This window comes from Olea europaea, chromosome 10, assembly GCF_002742605.1.
Source record: "Olea europaea var. sylvestris chromosome 10, O_europaea_v1, whole genome shotgun sequence".
Classification (NCBI taxonomy): domain Eukaryota; kingdom Viridiplantae; phylum Streptophyta; class Magnoliopsida; order Lamiales; family Oleaceae; genus Olea; species Olea europaea.
The window spans coordinates 22,100,327-22,123,331 of record NC_036246.1 but is presented as its reverse complement, the minus strand read 5'-3'; the positions used below and the strand labels follow the sequence as shown (position 1 = coordinate 22,123,331).

At 34.1% G+C, this 23,005-nt stretch overlaps 2 protein-coding genes across 6 annotated transcripts; both read left to right on the top strand.

Moving 5' to 3' along the window:
* The first annotated feature begins 3,587 nt into the window (after positions 1-3,587).
* Positions 3,588-13,084, top strand: LOC111401504. Of its 5 annotated transcripts, none has more exons than XM_023029268.1 (10): positions 3,588-3,986; positions 6,348-6,391; positions 6,684-6,816; positions 8,070-8,196; positions 8,664-9,256; positions 9,730-10,063; positions 10,577-10,841; positions 11,011-11,103; positions 11,433-11,888; positions 12,601-13,084. In XM_023029268.1, the coding sequence occupies exons 1-10, from the start codon at positions 3,812-3,814 to the stop codon at positions 12,937-12,939; spliced, it is 2,559 nt and encodes an 852-aa protein (XP_022885036.1). In that variant the 5' UTR covers positions 3,588-3,811; the 3' UTR covers positions 12,940-13,084. The 5 variants fall into 5 exon arrangements, with proteins under 5 accessions (XP_022885036.1, XP_022885038.1, XP_022885035.1 ...); XM_023029270.1 differs by having other exon boundaries at positions 8,064-8,196; positions 8,790-9,256; XM_023029267.1 differs by having other exon boundaries at positions 8,064-8,196.
* Positions 13,085-18,660: 5,576 nt separating this feature from the next.
* LOC111401503 (protein BIG GRAIN 1-like A) lies at positions 18,661-20,424 on the top strand. Its single transcript, XM_023029265.1, has one exon. It carries the CDS (start codon positions 19,004-19,006, stop codon positions 20,300-20,302), a length of 1,299 nt encoding a protein of 432 aa, XP_022885033.1. The 5' UTR covers positions 18,661-19,003; the 3' UTR covers positions 20,303-20,424.
* The last annotated feature ends 2,581 nt before the right edge of the window (positions 20,425-23,005 follow it).

Sequence of the window (23,005 nt, the reverse complement as noted above, 5' to 3'; positions counted from 1 at the left end):
AAAATTGATAGTCCAAATAATTGTTTGTTGTTGATTTAGTTAGAAGTGTTAAATGTGTATTTTAGATATTACACTATTGTTCGTAAGAGTATTTAAGCATTACCGTTGTTATACCTATCGCATTAAAGAAAATTGGTTGATGGATCTATTCATTACTCAAAACTTGGAGTAATGAAGATTTATGTAATTTTCGAAATAGAAAAGGTGACTATGATATTATCACAAACTTTAGGAGAGGGATGCGATATTCAAAACTTGAAATAAGGGAGGTTTGTGTAAATTTTTAAAAGGGAGAGGTGTCCCTAAAATTTTCATAAACATAAAAGGAGGTATGTGTTATTAAAAATTTGAGAAAATGAAATTTTATTTAAATTTTCAAAGTGAGAAAATGTTTATTAAATTATCAGAAACCTTCAAAATGATTTATGTAATTTGCCCAAATATTTTAGTAGAAATGTGGGTTGCACACAACTATTAGAAGCCATTAATCAGTTGCTGCTGCAACATAAGTCATCCATGTTTCATTCATAATTCACTCGAAATCAACAGTTGTGATATCAATGTTAAAAGTGTGAGAAAAGTCTAAAAGAAATGAAGGATTTTAACTAAGAAAAGAATTCTTGCATACAATTCAAATTTCTACTAATAGGCAATACACCACACAGAAATCAGCCACAAATCTTAACATATAAAGAACCTTAATTATTATAGTTTTGAAAATTTGGATGATAAAATGAATTTTGGCTCCCCGTCTGGCTCCCTATTCTCTTTTATTTTTTCCCTCTTATTTTCAACCATACAATCTTTTATAAAATAATTTTATACGTTAATCGAATTTTTTTAATTCTTTTTTCAACCACACGTTCTTAAGAAAAACACTATTCCAAACATTAAAATTTGAAAAAAAAAAAATTTGGGAGCCAAACGGGGCTTGATATCTTCATTGGTTTAAGAGTAGTGCTTCATGTACACCTAGTGCCTCTCACATGGGGGGCCCCAACTAGGAATAAAGGCAAATAAAAAAATGGGCGGGCCCCGCTACAGAGAGTGTCAACCGGACTGTACACTTTTTAACGTACAAATGGTAAATTCCTTGGTTTAACGTCAACTCCTCCTCAAGACTCCCACCCCAAACTAACATTGAATTTGATTTGGCATGTAACAATGTAAATGCAAGATATACAACAAAACCAATAATAGAACACATCATTTTTTATCTGGAATATCACATGCTTGGATAGCATATGAACGAGGGGAAGAAAAGACATTGTTAGATTAAAGATAATAAGGTGGGTGTGCAAGAAGTAACGTAGCAATTGGTGAAAAACGTCAAAAAAGGTTAAAGTTGGTGGCTGAGATTAAATTCAAAATGCCGCGGTAGAATCAACCTAATAGGTGGTCAAAAAAAGTTACAAGAGGAATGGGGCTAGTGGGTGCAGGCAAGGTGACAAATGTAAATTTCTTCATTACTCGTAATTAAAAGATATACGGAATAGTTAAAAAAATGTTTTATTCCAATTAAGTCGTGACGGTAAAAGTTATTAGAAATGATTGATCACATATTACGAATGAAATTCTCATATTTGTAAATTGTATATAATCACTTAATTCATTTTTAATTTGCACATTTTGAGAAATCCTCATATAGTATATTCATCACTCTATTTTATATATTTTATGATATAAATTGTTCATAAATACTTTCAAACACGCTCAAAATCCTCATATAGTATATTCATCACTCAATTTTATATATTTTATGATATAAATTGTTCATAAATACTTTCAAACACGCTCTTAAGCACATATGATATCATATAATAAAGGAAAAATTGCAATTGAGGTACCAAATTTTTCGTTTATTAGCAGATTTTGCCCAAACCTTTAGTTTTTGCCACCCACAATCCCAAACCTTTAAAAAATATGCACCGGGAGTTCAAAATGAATGGAAACCATCTGTTTGACCGTTAGTTGACCAATAAAATTGAATTTTGACCAATTTTTGACTAATTTAAAAGGGTAGAAAGGTAAATTTGTTATTTAATTTTATAATAAAATAAATAAACTAATATATCAAATAAAAATAAAAGAAACTATTATTCATCTTCTTCTCCCCCCACCCCACCCCACCCCACCCCCTGATAAAAAATGCTGGAAGAACTGGGCTTTTACTCCGCCGATCCATTTTCTATTCCACCCCCTGATCTCAATCGAGTCATCTTCTCTGAGCCATCGGAAGCCTCCACATGGGTCCCACTTCCGCCACAGCCTGCCACCATATCAAACCTCGTGGCTTTTACTAGCAATACAGGTACTTCCACTAGCCCCCTTGAATCTTCACCGTCAAAAAATCCATTTCTAAATGCCTTAGTAGAGTGTGCTCAACTCTCGGAAATAGACCCAGAAAATGCAATGAAATCCTTGATTCAACTGAGGGACTCGGTCTCCCAACACAGGGATCGCATAGAGCGAGTTGCTTATTATTTCCACCAAGCTCTCTACAGCAGAGTCTCCACTGCAGCAGAGGGAACTCCAAATGTTTACAATGCTTACTTGACTTTTTTTCTTTTATCATAGCAAGTGTCATTTTCTATATACGGGTTGAATTTGAAGGAATTTGAAAGGAAAGCATGGGCTCTTTCTGCTGCTAGCTTGTCAGTTGTGGAGTTGCTTTTGGGTTCAAACCATAGGTCCTATACGGTTAATCCTATTTGACCTCCTTGTTGCTTCTGGAATTTACCAACACGAATGAGTTCGGTGAGTTTGGAATTTACCAACACGAATGAGTTTGGTGTTAGGGACAAATGAAATGCAGAATCAGTTTCAAGCACAAAATTGCAGGTGGTGGGGTGTGGGTGGGGGAAGAAGAAGAAGAAGATGAATAGTAGTTTCTTTTATTTTTATTTGATATATTAGTTTATTTGTTTTATTAAATAATTAAATAGTAAATTTACCTTTCTACCCTTTTAAGTTGGTCAAAAATTGGTCAAAATTCAATTTTATTGGTCAACTAATAGTCAAACGGACGGTTTCCATCAATTTGAACCCCCGGTGTATATTTTTGAAAGGTTTGAGAATGTGGTTGGCACAAACTAAAAATTTGGACAAAGTCTATTAATAAACGAAATGTTTGATACCTCGACTGCAATTTTCCCTATAATAAACTAAACCTGTGCATATAAACGAAAGGACGAAACCCCACATTTTTTGAAACAAAGACAGTAATTTGTCTCTTGATACTCATTAAGTTGTATTCAAATTTTATTCTTGAGATAAATTTCGATAATGTTGTTAGATGGGGTAAAAAAACACAATTGCCTTTAGCACTTGGAGATGTGTATATATACATTTATATGTATATGTATACTCAAAATTTTTCTTTTACTTTCTAAATCACACTTTTTTCAAAAATTTAGTAGTCAAAATATATATATTTTTTCAATAATGGTAATCAAATATGGCTTATGTTGATTGTCATGATTAATAATCAAAATTAAACTAATTAATCACCTAACAATCAAAAGGTTACTGTAGTCAATTCACACAACTAATTGATTTCTCCCAATTATTAATCAAAAATTAATTTAAAAAAGTTCAATTCCATTTCTGAACCCTCACTCCCAGACATCTTCAGCCGTTCTTCCCTGCCGAATTAAAAACCCTATTCATTTTGAAACCCTAGTTCTTCATCTACTCTCCGATTGCATAATCTAGGGTTCTATTGCCCTAGAAAAGATATCCGCTTTATATAAAGTAGTATATGTATACATTTGTTTCTGTCATTGTTGTCTTGGTTAAATAGAATTTGGAGATGGTATCGGGTTCAAGAACCGAGGTCGGTCCTCAAATTCTATCGGCGGGTGTGCGGAAGACCATACAGTCAATTAAAGAAATTGTGGGCAATCACTCTGATGCAGAAATATATGTTGCACTCAGAGAAACGAACATGGATCCTAATGAAACCACTCAAAAATTGCTCAGTCAAGGTTCCCTTTTTCTAACTGTTTTCGTCATTTTGACCCTTTTTTGCTTTGGCAAATTTTCTTGATTTGTTTTGTTTTTAGTGCATATGATTATTGAGTTTTCTCATTACTTGGGTGGCGGAGGTAGTATTTGATATAAAGCTAGTGGCTTAGGTCGTGCCAAAGTATGTCGCAGTGTTGAAGAAGCATTTCTCACCACAGACTCGGTATTGTTAAATAGGATCAATCACATGCATTGCCTTGACTAAAGAGGAATATATTATCCAGGTAAGGGAAGTGGACGCATGGTGTATAGGTTATATTTTTGCATCATCAAATATACTACTGCCAAGTGCCGGATTGTGTTTGACATACGCTGACCAGTGCTAGTATTGTGTACTGGACTCCTTAGTGTCAGATATGCAGTGTTCAATTTGATCTTTTTTAGTCTAAGGAAACTTCAGACGGATATCCATCTTACCAATCAATTCTACATGTGGCTGGTGAAAAGTTCATGTTGGATGTTATTGGACTCTGAATTCTTGGAAGGCTATGAAATTAGACATGCCTAATGCTTTAAACTGGGTAAAACGTCCGAAAGGATCATGGTTGGTGGTTGTGATCACATTAAATTTAATGTAGCTGTTGTAAGTGCTGTACTAGTTGGTGATTACACCCAAACTCATTCCTTCCCTTTGAGTCGAGGATATAGAAACTTTTCTTGGATGTTACCAGTCTAAGCAGGATCAATGATGCTTGGACTCTCCAAAAATGGCAAAGTATCCATGTCAACACGACATGACATGGATATCGACATGGGATATGTGTTAGATTCTCAGTTTTGAACTTGGACACGGCTGGAAAAGGGAAAAAACAATGGACGGTGGAGTATTGCTTCTGGCTTGCATTTGTGGCGGCAACAACCAATTGTTTCGAGTCTTGTGATAGAAATATGTAGAAATTTATGGAGGATTGTAGCAACATTTGCGGAATTTTGTAGAAAGGGGAAGATGAGAGTTGGAGAAGACAATCGATTGGAGAAGAATATAGGTTTTGGTTGTGTATTAAATGGGCTTATTATGAGGGAATTTCCGTAACCAATTGGGCTGCCCTTCAATAAGTGTATTTTTCCGATAAAGAAAAAAAGAAATAAATGAAAGAATTAAATGGTTTAAAAGTCAACAATTCATACTGCCATAAATTAGGGATTATCTCTAAAGGTTTTATTAGTTATTGTAAATTGCATGATTTGTTGTTTGCTTTAATTGAATCATTATTTTAGGAAAAAAATTATAAGACATATCCCCGTACTGGTATCCAAAACTCAGATCCTTTTTAACCGTATTCTCATATCTTAATTTTTAAAATGAGAAGAATCCGACTCCTATATATGTACCCGTATCCGACACCCGCATCCGAGTTTGAGCATCATAGAGCAGGATAAATGTACCTTAATAAAATTGATCATTCTTTAAGAAGGAGATATTGTTGGTGGATGTGATTCTATAGAGGGGCCAAGGCGACATACGTAGATCTTGTCATGTCGTGTAATTTAAAGATATATGGGATAGTGAAAAAAGTGGTTAATCTCGTTAGGTCGTGATGGGCAATGGGAGCAGGAGTGACTAATCCCGTATAGTAAAGAATGGAGTTCTCTTCAGAATGTAAGTTCTCATATATTAAACAAAATCAAATGCCTATAAATAAATGATGACAGGTGTTGACACGATTCCCTTCCCATTCTTAGAACCAAAGCCACGTTAACCAAAGCCACGTTAACAGACTTTCAATACATGTCAAACCTACAAGTTTTATGCTTGAGACAATTTTTGGTGATGCAATTAGTAGGAGGTTGAAGGAAAATGACAGTCCTTTAGCACTTGGAGATTATCAAGCAATAAGTTTTTCTTTCTGTATAAAAGAATTTGATAAAAGAATTTATTTTGTATATTTAGGCTCGGTTTGACTAAATTTATAAATCATGTATAAATGACCAAACTTAATTTTCAACTACATATTCAATAGACTCACAAGTACTTGTCCACTTATACATCACCCATTTCTATCTATCATAAATTAAATTGTTTATAAATTCTTCCCAAGCAAAGGCTTAATGTTGATTTGTCATGATTAGCAATCAAAATTATCTACTAAACAACCTCATCATCAAGGTTTTTAATCAATACATACGATTCAATAAATTCCTCTAGTTATAAATCATAATGTAATTTAAAGAAGAAAAATTTCATTGACAAAACCTAAATTGTATTCTCCCTTGATCTCAAACTCCAGCCATTCATCTTTGATATTATTATATCAAATACTGTATTTTCGTTTATTCTTATTGCAACATGTTTCTCACGCTTCCCACTTGTTTTTGCTCAGATCCGTTTCATGAGGTGAAGAGAAAAAGAGACAAAAAAAAAGAGGTATCATGTTTGCTGCGTATTTTGTTCTCATTTTTATGTGGATCAATTTTTACATATTGTGTGAATTAACTTCAAACCTTGTTTTATGCTTAATTCCCACTGCTTTCTAATTCTTAATTATTTAGTTTTATTATTTTTACGGCTACTTTGCTTAAAATTTTAAATTTATTTAGCCGTTCACATGTTTATTTTGTGTCTTAAAAATTATACCAGTTCAATATTATGATTTGTGATCTGTTCTCATGTATTGATCAACATCTAAAACAAGCTAATTTTTAGAATTCTGTCTCAGGTTTCAGGATATAAGAGTCCTGTTGCGGCAGAGCCCAGCATAAATTCTGAGGTTGTAAGCTTACCAGTGAAATCAAATGCACATTTTGGTCAGAATGCTCGAAGAGGTGGATATACTCGAAATATCTTACCTGGTAACGCACTCTCATGTTTGTATGAAGCTTTCAGTTGCATATGCCAATCCCATATTTGATTCTTAGAGGAAATTAAAGCATCAAGTCCGCTAGCTCTATGTTCAATTTGTAGTCCTTAGGCATTGTCTTTTTTACAGCTTGTGGAAATTTGTGGAATTGTATTACTGGTAGCTTTGATATGCTTATGAACCAAGATGCCTAGTTTTTCAAACCTTTAGTTATCAACATTTAAGTTGACTTCTGAAAACATTGTTTATACTTGTGAAAAGCGAATTCTTGAGAAAATATTATTCATATTTTTGAATGACCAATTCTGTTTTCTTCTTGTTTTTCATCACTGTTGGTAGGATCTTTTTGAACAAAATAAAAGGTCAGATTTGCCACAAGAAACATAAATGGATTAATGGAGCAGCAATTACATAACACCCAATGTTTAAAAAGTCTCAATTTATGTACCGAGGTGTTTCACGTTTGGCTACTGTCGTAACCTGTAAGCCTCTAGGCATTTAAGGTGCAAGCTTCTGCAATTAAGTAATTCAAAATAATTTGATAACATAAAAAATATGCTGATTATAAATCATAAACCATCTTAAAACTTCATTAAATCATGATAAAAGTTGATGAAATACGTGGTCGAAAAGTTGTGGGTCCCATGAAATGTATGGTTAAATTTAAGTGTTGACTTTGACTTGGCATTTTAATCTGATTTTAATTTACACCAAACAAGGGCTTAATTTAGTTAAAAAAAAATTGATTCTAACTTAGTTTTAAATTTGAATGTCTTACAGCATAAAAAATCTTTGACCCCGAAACCTTTTACGTTTTAGTTTCAAGCACTCCTTTCTCAGTTTAGGCCTCCTGTTGTTTTTCATTCTCCATCAAGGCAACCTGCAAACATTAGTCCACTTTAGACTCCGTCATCTGTAGAATTGTGTTCTATTTGCCACATGGTATACAATTATTTGGCATCGAATAGTTTACCTCAATTTTGGGCAATTGTTGGTGTGATTAATTATTAATATATTCATTACAATGGCATTTAATTATTATTCGTTCTCTGTGCAATTTGATAATATCTATACACTAATACTTAATATCTACCCAGTATTTCAGTTACTTATTTTTTGTGCAGAATCATTTTTGTTTTTATTGTACTCAATTCAAATCATATCAGCATTAACTTGTGTTTGATCATGTACCATGAGGCTTGTATGCACTCTGTTCTTTGACAGATCAAATTTCACTAGATGTAGGTGGCAGCAAAGAGTTCCGTGTTGTTCGAGACAATAGAGCTAACCAAAATGCCAGTAAAGATTTAAAGCATTCACAGAGTTCCACTTCTACCAATGAGCGGGTTTCCTCCGATCCTGTCATAAAGAGGTAGACATAATCAAATTATATAGTACAATTTTATGTGGTTGGTCATTTTTTAGTGTAGGCTTTTCAAGAATGCTGGTTTGCATGTGCTCTATGCTCTTAATTGAATTCAAGTAGTACCTAATGTGAGATTGCCCAGTTGACATACATTAAGCTGTCTAATGTGCATTCTGTCTAATGTGCATTCAGTGTGAGAACGAGTAACAGGAAATTGTATTTTACATGTATAATCAATTTTTTTTTTTTTTTTTTTTTTTTTGGGTACTTATTATAGTGTCTAGTTTTCTTTTGCTGGCTTTTGCCCTTTTGGCATGCAGAAAAGTTAGTTTGCTGTTTATTACAGGATTTATTTAGGGGATTTTTGATGTTTAAAGTATCGATTGACCATCCTATTCTCCTCACTCCCCCACCTTTCTACCCAAATTTTTATCTTACGCATGATAGGTATATTAAGTTGTTGAATGTTACAGCAATTCAGCGGGGGCTTCTGGTCATCAAAAGCTGTCAGTTGCTGACCATTCATCTCAAGCTTTAAATGGGCCTGCTGATTTGCAGCCTAGGCAAGCTAGTGATGCAAATTTTGGTGGTAATGACAGGAAGGATTTGCATGGGGAGAAGCAGCTGCCAGTTTCACATGCTGCATCACGGATGCAAATAAGGACGAACGAGTCTCGACCACGCTCAACAACTTCATCTAGTAGTTCTGTGCTTGGTGTTTATTCATCCTCTTCGGATCCTGTTCATGTACCATCATTTAATTCTAGATCAGTTACTAATATTGGGGCAATCAAGCGTGAGGTAGGTGTTGTTGGACCTCGTCGCCAGTCTTCTGAGAATTCTGGTAAGCCTCCATCTTCACAAAGCTCATCCTTTCCAGTTATACAATCTGGACGAGAAGGCTACCCAAGGGAATCGACCCGAACATCTAGTGCTATTTCGAAAGGTGACCAACCCATTCCAAATATGGCAACTGAATCTGCCATACCAGGCCCTTATTTGAACAGATCGTTTTCAAGTAATCAGCATGGTAGCAGACCTCATCAACTTGTGAGTCGTCAGAAAGGTAGATTGTTTGGAAGATAGAATATTTATCTAGATGCTTTGAATTTTATTTATTTTTACTCTGGCCAATCTCAAATTGTTGTGGTTTTAGTCTTCTTGAGTAGCTAGCTATTTTTATTTGGTTGTATTTATGTCTTGTTTCAAATATTTTCTGCTTATAATATATTTTGACTTGTAATAGTAGTTCTGCCCTGTAGATTAGTGTTACATTTACCAGAGTCCAAAGTAGCGGATATCTGAACACCTCTGGATGTGAAGATATATTTATACGTGCATTTAAGGGATCATGTTAAAGAGATAAAATGAGAAAGAACTGGGTAGAAACTGCTGGGTGCTGATTTTTGCTTTATATTGCGACTCTTGTTACCTCGTAGTACAGCTAATAGTCTCTTTTATCGTATCCTTTAATCGTTTCAGGCACAGCTACCTTTATAATTATTTAACAAAATACTTACTAGAGTCCTTTTTATGTAGCTCTTCAGCCTAACAAGGAGTGGAAACCAAAATCAACCTTGAAACCAAGTGTCAATGGACCTGGCGTTATTGGAACTCCTCCAAAAATTGTTTCTCCTCCTGCTGACAATTCTGAAGACTTGAAAAAAGAAACAGATCAGATTCAAGATAGTATGTCTCAATTGAACATCTCCGAGAATCAGAACGTGATCATAGCTGCACATATTCGTGTATCTGATGCAGACCGATGTCGGCTGACCTTTGGCAGCTTGGGGACTGAATTTGAATCTACAGTAGATTCAGTTTTCCACATAGTTGAGGGTGCTGAAGAATCAAGTACTGAACAATCTCGAAGGTTTGTTTGGTGGCTATTTATTTAATTTCCTCACAATGTGCTCATAGTTGGAAGACGTGACATTTTATCTTTATGTTGTTTTGAAATTAATAGTCACGAGTGCTCTGTCTATCTCCTTTAAAGTATCCTTTTTGGAAAATTAACATAAGCACTTAGCTATAAGGGCGCATGACATCCTTGGGGTTCCTCTGTGTGCATAATTTTTTCTAATGCAACTTCATAACTTTGGAAGAGTTAATTTTCAAAAAATATGAAGCACTTGGGATGACACTTGAATTTTAGTGCTAGTGTCTCCAGTTGGGAAATGCCACTGGTAGCTTCCTTTTAAGGTATTTGGTCCTTGTAAAGTAAAAGCTGCTTTTGATTTCTTGAATTAGAGTAGCATGATATTTGAATTATTTTCTAGATCTTTGACAGCTTAAATCTCATTTTATTTCATTTTCTCCTTTAGTTTAATATTGGGTATGATTTACTAGCAGTCATAGGTGAATTGATAAGTGATTTCAATGGCAGTGTGTCAGCCTCAGGGACAGAATCTTCTACCGAGGAGCCTGCTGGTGGCAAACAGTTGGAGTTGATGGATGACCATGTCAGCAAGTCACGATCTAACTCTCCTGCATCGGGTGCAGCATCTGATCATCAATTGTCTGAGAACAAAGAATCTTTAAGTCCTGGGAACTTGGACAACTATGTTGATGTTGGGTTGGTTCGGAACAACAGTGCTTATTCTCCGGAGTTGCTACAAACTCAAGATACTTCTGCATTGCAGAGCTTCTCAGTGAGTCCAGTGTTTACTATGACTGAACTGCTTATCTTGAGAAATTTTTGTTGTGTGTTTGATTTGATTGGTTCTTCATCATTATAAGCAGGAATGCTGTTATTCCTCTAATTGTCCTTGTCCAGATCACTATCCTTGTTACTTTTTGTAATGATTTCCACTCATGCAGTCATATGAAACCCAGATGGGATATGATATGCCATACTTTCGTCCGCTGGTTGATGAAACAGTTCGGGGACCTAGTTTACCATCTCAGCAGGAGGTACAATTATTCGGTTTGACGCGATAAAATGAATTTACTCCTTTTCTATTCATATCTCCCCCCCCCCCCCCCCCCCCCCCCCCCCCCCCTTCCCTCCTCTATCTCTCATACGCACACACCCTTCTCCACTGATCCCATCTGTATAATCCTGTAGTCGTTAAGTCCTGTTTACCTTATTGACACCTAATAGAATCTTATGGGAAAATTTATCTTTTTTTTCTCAAGGTTATTTCAGTTTCATTTTTTCTTGGGCTGCCACATATCTTATCTTACTGTGTACTGCATCAGAGAGCTTATTTAGTTATTGTTTGGATTGCTTTTGTTCTCAGGTATTGGGGCGTACAGCAAACAGCATTCCTGCATCCTCTATTCCCATGGTACAACAGCAACAGCAGCAACAACAGCTTGCCCAGATGTACCCCCAAGTTCATGTCCCTCATTTTACCAATCTTATGCCGTATCATCGGCAGTTCATCTCTCCTGTCTATGTTCCTCCAATGCCCGTGCCTGGTTACTCTGGTACTTCTGCCTACCCCCATCCGTCAAATGGAAGCAATTACTTGGTGATGCCCGGAAATAGCTCTCATCTAACTGCAAGTGGCCTCAAGTATGGAGTCCAGCAATATAAGCCTGTTCCCACTGGTAATCCTACTGGGTTTGGGAATTTCACTAACCCATCTGGTTATGCTATCAACACTCCTGGTGTTGTTGGAAGTGCCACAGGGCATGAAGAATCATCTCGGCTCAAGTACAAAGATAGCAATCTTTACGTCCCAAACGCCCAGGTGAATATGACTTCCTCAACCTTTGTATTATTATTATATGGGATGTACTATATTATTAAGTTACATGATTAACTTAATAGTTTGCTTTACTAAAGCTTAATTACATTGAGATTGATGTTGGCACAATATCTTTTTGTTTTTGTGGGAGTTCTATACAACATCCTTGTGACTTTTGATGCTTCATGCTTCTGTAGTGACTAAAATCTGTCAACTTGAAAATAGATTAACAAAAGTCTTAAGTTCGTTATATCATGTTACACAAATATTGTGCTATCTGTTATTCCTGGTCTCATTCTGAGGCATATGGCATAGGAAACTAAAATTAAACAAGAATGTGATATTGAAACTTCTGGCTTTTATTGTTTGCTAACATCAATTCGTTCAGATTAGAAGCATGTAGCAGTGTACGTGCTTTGGAATTATTCTTCATATAAAATGTTTGCATGGTTTTGAAGAACCACGGCATTCTTTCTTTGTTATCTTCTGACTTGGAAATGCGCAAGAAAACCTTCTTGTTTTTCTCTTCTTTCTTATTCTTCTAAATATTTTCTTTTCGTTGATTGCTCGGTGGTTCATTGACTATGGATATGATGAAATTGTGTTCCAATTTTGAATATGTTTTGCTGTTCTGATTATAATTTTTTTATTTTATTTATTTTTATTTTTTATTTTTTTTGGTGCAAGATTCATTTTTATGTTTTTGACGTTACAGGCAGAGACGTCTGAAATGTGGATAAACCCCCGGGATCTTTCCAGTCTGCAGCCCACTTCTTATTACAACATGCCTGGGCCAACCCCTCATGCTGCTTACTTGCCAAATCACAATGGCCACACCTCTTTTAATGCAGCTCAATCTTCTCACATGCAGTTTCCAGGAATGTACCATCCTCCTACTCAGGCAACTGCAATGGCCAGTCCTCATCATTTGGGGGCTGCCATTGGCGGTAATGTTAATGTTGGGGTTGGTGTGGCTGCAGCAGCTCCCGGAGCACAACCGGCTGCCTATCAGCAACCTCAATTGGGTCATCTAAGTTGGCCAGGAAACTTCTGAGTTGCTTTGGCCTCCCTTGGATCCTATGGATTGGCAATGAATATGAAATTCTAAAATTTTGCTATCAATGTGAAGGACACTCGTCTTTTCTAATCAAATGATATCTTTCTAATCAATGCATCTAGATGTGTTGAAATTTTGTCCAGCAAATGATATGAAGAAAAGCCAGCTTACATTGCCCAAAAACCAAAGTGCAGTTTTGAGAAAAGAAACCATTAGGGGTAGACATGGTTTCATATGGTTTTGATTCCAAGAGAATTAAACCGAACAATGAACCAATGGTTTTTTTGATAATGAAACTAATTGGTTTTTCCTTTTTTTTTTTTTAAAGATATGAAACCAAATTGAACCGAACATTTCGGTTCTGGTTTTGTTCTAATTTCATTTCTTAAATTTTTAAATTTACATCATATAAATTAGTAATGTATACCTAAATAAGAAAATAACATCAAACATTTAAGAAGTTCAAATGTCAATTATCGAGATCAAAAAAGTTATAACTAACAAACAAAATATATTCATAATTTGAATATGTAAATCAGTTTTCGTTTTCATACAAAAAATTGTTTAGTAAGTAATAGTAATGATTCATTAAATTAATTGCAGTAGTTTTGAAGGCACACTTCTATAATAAAGAATGAATTATCAAATTTTTTACAGTCCACTTCTATAGGCAACATTAACCGTTTAATATTTCATGGCTATTTATTGGGTTTTCCTCTATTTGTGAAGAACACAAATAACTCATCAAACAATCAAGGTAAAAAGAGAGTTTAGAGATTTTTTAAGTAACTGACCAATTTTATTTTTTGATCTTAAATGACACTCCACTAACTTTCGAACTAGAACTGAACCAGAACTAAAATCAAAACCAAATGATTCTCTGTTCGAAGAATCAAAACCATTAATTTTTTTGATAGAATTGAACTGAACCGCTTGGTTTGGTTTGGTCTGGACATTTTGTCCACCCCTAGAAATCATTAACTAGGCTAGATCTTGATTTTTAACTTACCCACATTTTGTTCTGCACAAATTTCTTACAATTGCAAGATGTGGATTTGCATATTTGGAAAAAAAGGATTAACTCTCAAATATCGTCTTTACAGCTTGAAGCATTGCAAAGAAAGTAAAAGGCAATAAGGTGGTCTTGGATCTGGAGACTCGTTTTGAAAATTGGAGCGTTCTACTTTAGATTGTCTTGTACGTGTGAACATCAAAACATAATGGTGACGTTTCGATCTTCCTTTCGCAAAGAGGAAAAGTTAAAGGGTGGGATGTTCGAATTCTTCATCGGGATCGCCAACACACCTTCCTTTTTGCTCTTTTATCATTGTCTTTAACAAAAAATAAAGCAATCACACCCTATGTGGATTGGTATTAGCCATGACAAAAGTGTTCACTTCTAATATTTATGTGAGCGACAGAAAATTGATAAATGAACAACACTATGACAGCCCACGTGGCAGTCTCTTTTTAAGCAACTCGATAAAATTCCATAATTTGATGTTATCAAGTAATGATCCTACTTTATGTAGGCTGTTGTTCATCAACACTATTGTTAAACATACCATCGAGTCTAATTCTCTGGACTCCCAAGCCAATGTGAATTGACGGGCCTTTGTAGGTCACTTCTTACTCTAATCGTACTAGGATATCATTTACTTTTAAGTTGCAACGATCAAAGTACCTGAAAAATTTAAGAGTTATATAGTCAAATGAGAAATTAACATATCGACTCTTCGAACGATGTTTTAGACATCTATTTAGCCCTTGTTTGGTGGCCTTTAATTTAAAAAACTATGTTTTGAATGGTATATTTTGGAGAACGTGACATTAAAAAGTTGAAAGAAATTTTAACTGTGCGAATGTGTAGTTGAAAATGAATATGAGATATAAATTAAATTAAAGTAAATAGGGGTTTGTGCAGGTTGTACAGGGCCACAGCTTTGTTGAAACAAGATCGATGATTTAGCTGCAGGGTGATAAATGGCAAGTTGTCACGCGGTGGCTGTTTATGGCCAAGGCCACGCGCCACCTGCACGCACCACCTGTGAATATTAGACCATAAATTAACGGCGTTCGTGCAGGCTGTCATCGAATCTTAAGCAGGAGTTGTTTTTTTGGCCCACTTATGAAGCCAACATCCGTAAACTGTTCTCAGTTTCTTGCTGCCTTAATTCATTTCATTTCCACCTCTATTCATATAATGTTGTAATTTTATGGTAATTAGTAATAAAATTTGCACATTTCTCTTAGGGTTAAATCGACCCTCTTTGTTGAATTTGTCAAAATGGATATAATAATTTAAAGATATGGTACTCGAAAATTGTTAGTAAAAAAGGGTTAGAGAGTGGAAAAGAAGCTCGATGATTGAAAATTATACAGATACACATATATGATTAAATAATAATATAACTCATGTAGTAATATATAAATTTGAGTGTGTATATAATTAATATGAACCATAATTTGATAAGTTAATTACATTGATTTATTATGTGCTATTTGAACGGCAAGTCACATAAACTTTAACTTTATAGATGCTATGTATGCGCTGGTATGAATTAAAAGTGAAAAGAAAATTGATCGTTAACGGGTTAGAGGTGTAAATCGGATTGAAGGGGCACCTATCCACCCGGCACATCTAGAAATTGTGAAGTACAAGAGGGATCAAATCGATCTTGTTGTGAAGTGCAAGAGCAATTGATCTGATTAGAGGTACAAAATGGGTTGGCGTAGACTACCTATAAGCCTAACACGCCTAAAAATTGCAAACCTTAAAAAATATGAACCTTGAAAGTGACGGGGATCGGTTTATTGTTTCATTTTCAGTTATTTTTCCCATTAAACAACAAAAAATGAAAAGAGTGCCAAGGACTTGGGATGGACCAGGTAAAATTTGGTTCTATTATTCGATTTCATTCTCACTTCTAGCTGCGATTTACCAAAAACACTTTGCAAAAGAAGGAAGGGAATCCTTTTTAGAGATATAAAGAGATGAAAATCTTTTTCAACCGTCCAAATAATCCTAAATCAATTCGATTCGATTAGTGCGTTAACTTGTTACCTGTTAATGTGTTGAAACCACATCTGTCCTCTTGTATTCATTTCCAAACAAAAGTAGAATGATTTACAGAGTACAACGTGCTTGGAGAAAAATTAGTTCCATTAAAGAGCATGCATATTGCCATAGTGCACTTTAGCCTATTCTTACATCAACATGTCAAATCTAATACCATGGTGGAGTCTCGAGTCTAATTCCACCATGCATGTAAGTGGTGGGGGATGGGGTGGCGAGGAGAAGATTGTTATAATGGACGATGTTTCTTCTTTAATAATATCTTACAACTTTAATAGGAGGACATGTGGTCTAACCTCTTATCACGTCTAGTAATAAATTTTTTTGTCTGACTGTAACTGTCTTCCTCGAAGCACATCAATACCTATCCAAAATTTAATTTTGATATATTCAGTAACTCGTTGATATCTTGATGGAAAATTTTACAAAAAGAGCTTTTTTCTTCCATGGATTTGGCATATCAAATTCACATCTAATCTAATGTATATGAGTTAGTGTAATGTGTGTATTCTCAACTAGGTAATTATTCCACTATCTGCATGAAATAATTTTGTGTACCCTATATAATGCACCCATGATCTGAAAAGAATCTTAAGCTAGTCTTCTCAATATTGATGTTATCTCATTTGTGTGTGAAATGTTCATATTGTACGGTCCATTGCACTTTATTTCTTGAGATTTTGTTTCCATTTGTTCAAGTACTATAAGTTACTACAATTTTTGTTTTCTCGAGTCGCTCTTATTTAAACGTTCAATTTGTTTAAAATTATTACCTAGTAGAATACTTTCATACTATGATAATCGTCATTAAGTAATTTACAATTGTACAACTTTTAAGTATGTTGCTTTCAATCGTTATTCTTTTCGTGGATTTCTCAAGTGTACGAATTGTCACAAGTAATATAATGACAAGTAAAATGTCGTTCGCCTGAGGACTTTGAAAGTACTAAAATTAGCTATCCTAACTTTACTAGAACTACCAATATGAGAAAAGAGAATTTTATCTAATTAAATTAATGACTAAACTTATATGAAATTAAGAAATCTACGTAGTGTGATGGACAATCTTGACTTTTGACTTTAATTTATTGAATAAAAGTGTTAGGTCTCACAATTTCACCTAAGTTGTTCTCTTTTAACTAATATGCGTCTCTCAAATTTAAATAGTCATATCTAGGTAAGTTACTATGCCCCTACTCGATGCACATTAAAATCAAAATTTTGATTAATTATTCTTTCTTTTTTTTTTCTTTTTTTTTTTTATAAAATTTGATAAAATATATGGTTGAAAAATTATGGATCCCATTTAATTGTTGATTTTTAACTGAAATTTTAATTTGATTTTGATCTAAACTAAAGAAGGGCTATATTTCTATGTAAATCTGGATAAGTCTTAACTAAATGCATTAAATCATTTAGTAAATCAAAGACCGCAACAATAGTAATCACTTATCTCTGCCTTTTATCAAATTGACAAATTTTTATTACGTGCTCTAGATTAGTAAACTTGTTTCTCGACTTGTTACAATCCACAAATTATTGAAATATTGGCCAAATATTCTCAAGCGATAATTGAAGAAGCATAATCAATACTTTAATAACTTAAAAATCCAAAGCTTGAAACTTGAAATTAAAGATTCAAAATTAGGTTATACCGTTCGTCCCAACAAAAAGTTTAGCAACCATATAGAAGAGGAAACACAAATTAAAGAAGTAGAATACATCATCGGGTTTTAAAGGAAAACAAGAAAGATTCTTAGAAGTGTAAAGCTTAGTAACAAATTTAAAACAAAATAAAGTTCAATCATCAACCATAAAAATTAGAAAATTTGTTCAATAACGACTCTCGTTTTAAACCCCTAATCTTTCTCTACTTTAATCTTTTCTTTATCTCATAAATCTTAATTAAATCATCTCTATCATTCCAATCCTCCATCCAAATGCTCCAAAACTCCCCACTCCAAGTAAAGGCTAAGAGCCACGAGTGCTATCATTGTGCATATAAGAATCACACTATGTGTCCACACACCTACACACGCATGCACATATAAAATTATTATTAAACGTATATCCATATTGACCTTTTTCCTTTATTTTATTAATCGATCACATTAATGACACAAATCATTTAAAAGAAATAAATTTTTTGTTGAAGCATACCTTCTGTTTTCAGGATTATCATCTATAATATTGTTGAAAATTGGACTTTAGAGTAATTAATTTGATTATATTAATTAATAAGATTAATTTTTTATCCTAAATTGCGCGTGTAAGCACACACGCTTAGGGAATATATATTGTTGGCTGTAGAAGCCAAGTAATTTACAAGGAATCTCTATGCTAGTTGATGTATAACTAAGCTACATAATACCAATAATGATGAAAAAAAGTTAAAATTGTAATGAATAAAACTTCTTTTCATAATATCAAGAGAAACATTAATACGAGAAAATTAAAATTAATGAAAGAACATACGATTTAAAGTAGTTCACTCAATGTAAAACTACGTTTATTTATTGATTCAGAGTTTCCTAATAATGAAGAAAATGATAATTATGATATAGAGTTAGATTTATCTATAGTGATGCTCTATATAAGAATAATCTCCATGTAATCATAAAAAAATTGATTCCAACTTGACAAATTATAAATAAAAATAACAATAATAATACTGTAATTTTTCTAGATCTCCCCACAAGTCTACATCAATGAGTGTTGTCTCAAGTGTTGCTATATTACTCATGGCAAACAGAAATGGAATCACACTCCAACACCAAAGCTCTGTTTTAGCTGTTAAATTCAACTGTGTAATCTGTTTAGTGTTCTTATTAAATGTTCTTCACATGATCGTGTTTGCCTCCATTAATCTCTTTTCCAGACGTTTTTTACTCTTCCAAAGCAGACAATAAATAGACTTCATTATCATTTACAATCCCTTCTTGTGTTCCTCAATACTCCATTTCTATACTATAAAAATCTGTACTCATGGAGGGTTATGCAGGTTACAGAAAGGAGAGAGAACTCAATTCACATTCACATTCTAACCCAAACCCTTCTTTTTCTTCCACACTTCTTGATGCAATTTATCGTTCGATCGACGAGGGTGAAGAGAAATTAGTAGTAAACAAAAAAACCATGAAAAAGAAACAGAATGATCTTGTGGGCTTTCAGAGTGAAGAAGAAATGGCAAATTTTCAAAGAGCTTGCATGATAGAGAAGTGGATGGAGAAAAAGGTGAGTGAAAAAGAGGTTGTTAGGAGAAAATCCACTGCTGATTTTGATAGTAAATCAAGATACGATAGTGGGAATACTGGGAATTCTTTGTACTTGAATTCGAGTTCGAGTTCTTCGGATTCGAGTTCCGGTGGCAGATTTTCATCCTCAGAAGCTGAATCTGTTCATGTAGTTTCATCAAATACTTCTTGTTATGGCTTGCAAAAGCCTAAACCGATTCGAACAAGCGTTACGGCTTCTGAAAAAGAAAAAATCAGCAAGTATGATAAAGTGTTCGATGACAATACTTGTCACCAAAAACATAAGAATGAAGGAGGATTTATGAAAACGAAATCTAAAGCTTCGAAATTTTATGGGGATTTGAAAAAATTTAAGCAGCCAATTTCCCCCGGAGGAAGACTTGCTAGTTTTTTGAATTCACTTTTCACTGCAGGAAATGCTAAGAAATCCAAGATTTCATTAAACGGAGCTTATGATGATCATTCTTCGACCGTAAAGTCAGCAAATGCATCAACATGTTCATCAGCCTCTTCGTTTTCGAGATCATGTTTAAGTAAGACTCCATCTTCAAGGGAAAAACCGAATAGTGGTACAAAAAGATCGGTTAGATTTTATCCTGTAAGTGTAATTGTTGATGAAGATTGTCAGCCATGTGGGCACAAATCTTTGCATGAAGATAAACAAAATTTGGAGCCTACGAAAAGTAGAATCAAAAGTTCCATTAATGATGAGCTCATGCTGCATGTTATGGAGAAGAATCGCCGAGTCGAGGAGGCTGCAAGGGATTTATTGAGGAATTATCAGAAGAAAGTGGAGACTGAACTCGACCTTAGAAAAACCCTCATCAAAAATCAAGTTCTTGGCAATCGAGAGCAAGATTTAGAGGAAGATGCGGACGATGACGATGATGCAAGTTGTGCAAGTTCCGACCTTTTCGAGCTCTATAATCTTTCTGCCATTGGCATGGAGAAGTATAGTGAAGAATTACCAGTGTATGAAACTACCCATCTTGATACAAATCGAGCTATTGCAAATGGTTTGTTATTGTAAAAAAAAAAAAAAAAAAAATGTCTTAGAAGTATTTGTATTTTATTATCATGTGATTGGTTTGGGGGTTTACTAAATCAAGAGAAATTGTATTTCATTTTTGTAATATAGTTAATCTTCGAATCCATTTCTTCTCTCTTCTTTTGATAAGGGCATGTATATCGTTATTCTGATATGACTAAAGAAGAGATGCACACGAGATGTTTGTTTGCTCTTCAGTCTAATGTTGTCGTTGAGGGGGCCCGAGTTGAAGAAAAGTAGAGAATATGAGATAGCTTTTTTACAGCCAAGATGATGAGAAGTGAAAACAAAGCAAAGGAAGATCTTCTTTACATCTCAATCCACATTACTTTTGTGTGTGTGTGTTTGTGTGTGTGTGTGTGTGTGTGTGAGAGAGAGAGAGAGAGAGAGAGAGAGAGAGAGAGAGAGAGTTTAGGCTTTTACTTTTTCTTGAATTGGGGGGGTCTATTTTGCTTCAAGTTCAAGATGTGGCTACATTTTCACCATAAATATCTGCAGCAAGAGTTGAAAAATTAAAATGGATGCTTTTATTTATGAATTAATTCTCTTTTGAATTCGAAATTAATTTTGAAAGAAAACTTATACTGTTATTAGTTTCACCTTTTGGGTGGTGCTAACAATAGTCAAATGAGGAATTATGAAGATAAAGAGGAATAAATCAAAGATTGATGGCTGGTCTCCAAAAGATTAAGACACCAGAATCTATCCTTAGATCTTTGTTGGGTGGCCAGATTAGTCCTTTACCAACTAGCATAAGAAACGATTTTACATTATAATAAATATTTTGTCAAGAAATCACTACTAGAAAATTGACTACAGCGTGCAGTTACTCGTATGTGTATAACTCGTTTCTATGATATATGAAAGTCGAATAGTCTGCAAATGACTCGTAAACTTGTCTATATAATCATGCAGTTAAAGTAGAATACTATTTACTTGTGAAATAATGAAGTTCGACACAATTAACACATAGAAGGGGAATTAATAGGTGAAAAATGCGGAATTTAAATTTACCAATTATTATTAGCAACAAATCACAAATAATAATTAATCTAGATGAATTCATATCCAATCTATCCTATGTTAAATTGTCACGGTTTATAATTAAATGACACCAATAATTGATCATAGAGAAAAAATCATTGCAAGGGATCAAAAAACTCCCAGCCTAAGCCAGTAAAATCGATGAATTGACATACGGTATGGTCCAGACTTGACTAACTACTAGTACTCTCTGACCTACTTCATGTAATCACCAAGGCTCTTCTGGACAACATACTCCTACACCAGCTCCTGATTTTCTGAAATTGTCTATCTTATGTGGATCATCAAAATATCCTCATTCTTGTCCTACCAGAATTCCAATTTCCTTCTCGATCTTCGGAAATCAGATGGATTAAACGGAATTGGGTGGTTTGGTGTTTTAAGAATTTGGATTCATGTTTTCTAAAATATGGTTGATTGATCTCAAAGAATAGAATTCATGTACACACACACACACACACACAAAAGTTATATTCCATCCATACTTGTGGTTGATTATTATATTCTTCCCAGAGAACACATTTTGGAAATCTTAATGAATTCTATACTTTGAGATCATATATATATATATATATATATATATATATAGTAGAAGGTGTTTAGGACTCAAAAAGCTATTTTAATCGTGAAACAGATTTTCCCCTTACATAAGGTCCAAGCTAGCATCAAGCGAGATGTGGGCTAGCGATACAGGTTATGTTTTGGATGCTTAAGCATTAGCTTAATGGTCGGCTAGCATTATTCCAGCTCATTTTTCTCTTTGTTCCATATTTGAACCAAAAGACTCCTAATTAACTTGTACAACCTCCCAAATAACTCCTTGACTTTTATAACTCTTTTATAACCTTAGTTTTGTCAAAAGAATAGCCAATTACAATAAAACCTATTGAACGACCCTTTTTACATTTTGCGACAAAACTAAGTATTACAAACCAAAGTAAAACTAAACTAACTACCCATAGTCATATTGATGCGATTGTAAATTGCTTTCTTTGTTAAACATGTTTACTGAATTCAACAACTAAAATGCCAAGTGTAAAAATGCGTGAAATGGTTAAGGAATTATAGCAATTAAGACATAATATCATAATCATGCTAGTTAGATTAAGATTACAATATCAATGTTAATCAAAACACCAACAATATTGATATCACAAAACATCAAAATTCAAAATAGCTAAGCACATATGTGAAGCAACAAAATGATATGAAATACCAATGTAATCTCTCTCTCTCTCTCTCTCTCTCTCTCTCTCTCTCTCTCTCTCTCTCTCTCTCCTTCCCTTTTTATCACATATGGCAAAGGGAGTGCAATTGATATTTAACACACAACATGATAACTCAAAAATGCAATTGACTTGTACAAGTATAATCAATGAACAACAAACTCTTCCACACTCTCAGTTCAAGTCTAAATAGAGTAAATTATATAAGTGACCCATTTGTGTAGAGTGGTACTAATTCCTTGTGAACAAGACTTCAAACCTCAAATTCGTAAAAAATGACATGCTGAAAAATCACTGATGAATGAGTTTATTCCTTTAACAGTGAAAGTCAAACCCATAACAACTAGGACCTTTTAAACAATGGAGCTCATTTTTCATGTATAAATATTTCTTTCCCCCTAAATTTAACCATATG

What these genes read in the sequence shown, in the direction of transcription:
- LOC111401504 (XM_023029266.1), top strand. Translation starts at nt 3,812, where the DNA reads ATGGTATCGGGTTCAAGAACCGAGGTCGGTCCTCAAATTCTATCGGCG. An exon ending in TCCGATCCTGTCATAAAGAG is followed by an intron (nt 8,197 to 8,663) that starts GTAGACATAATC and finishes TGAATGTTACAG; the next exon opens with CAATTCAGCGGGGGCTTCTG. An exon ending in CTGCATTGCAGAGCTTCTCA is followed by an intron (nt 10,842 to 11,010) that starts GTGAGTCCAGTG and finishes CCACTCATGCAG; the next exon opens with TCATATGAAACCCAGATGGG.
- LOC111401503 (XM_023029265.1), top strand. Translation starts at nt 19,004, where the DNA reads ATGGAGGGTTATGCAGGTTACAGAAAGGAGAGAGAACTCAATTCACAT.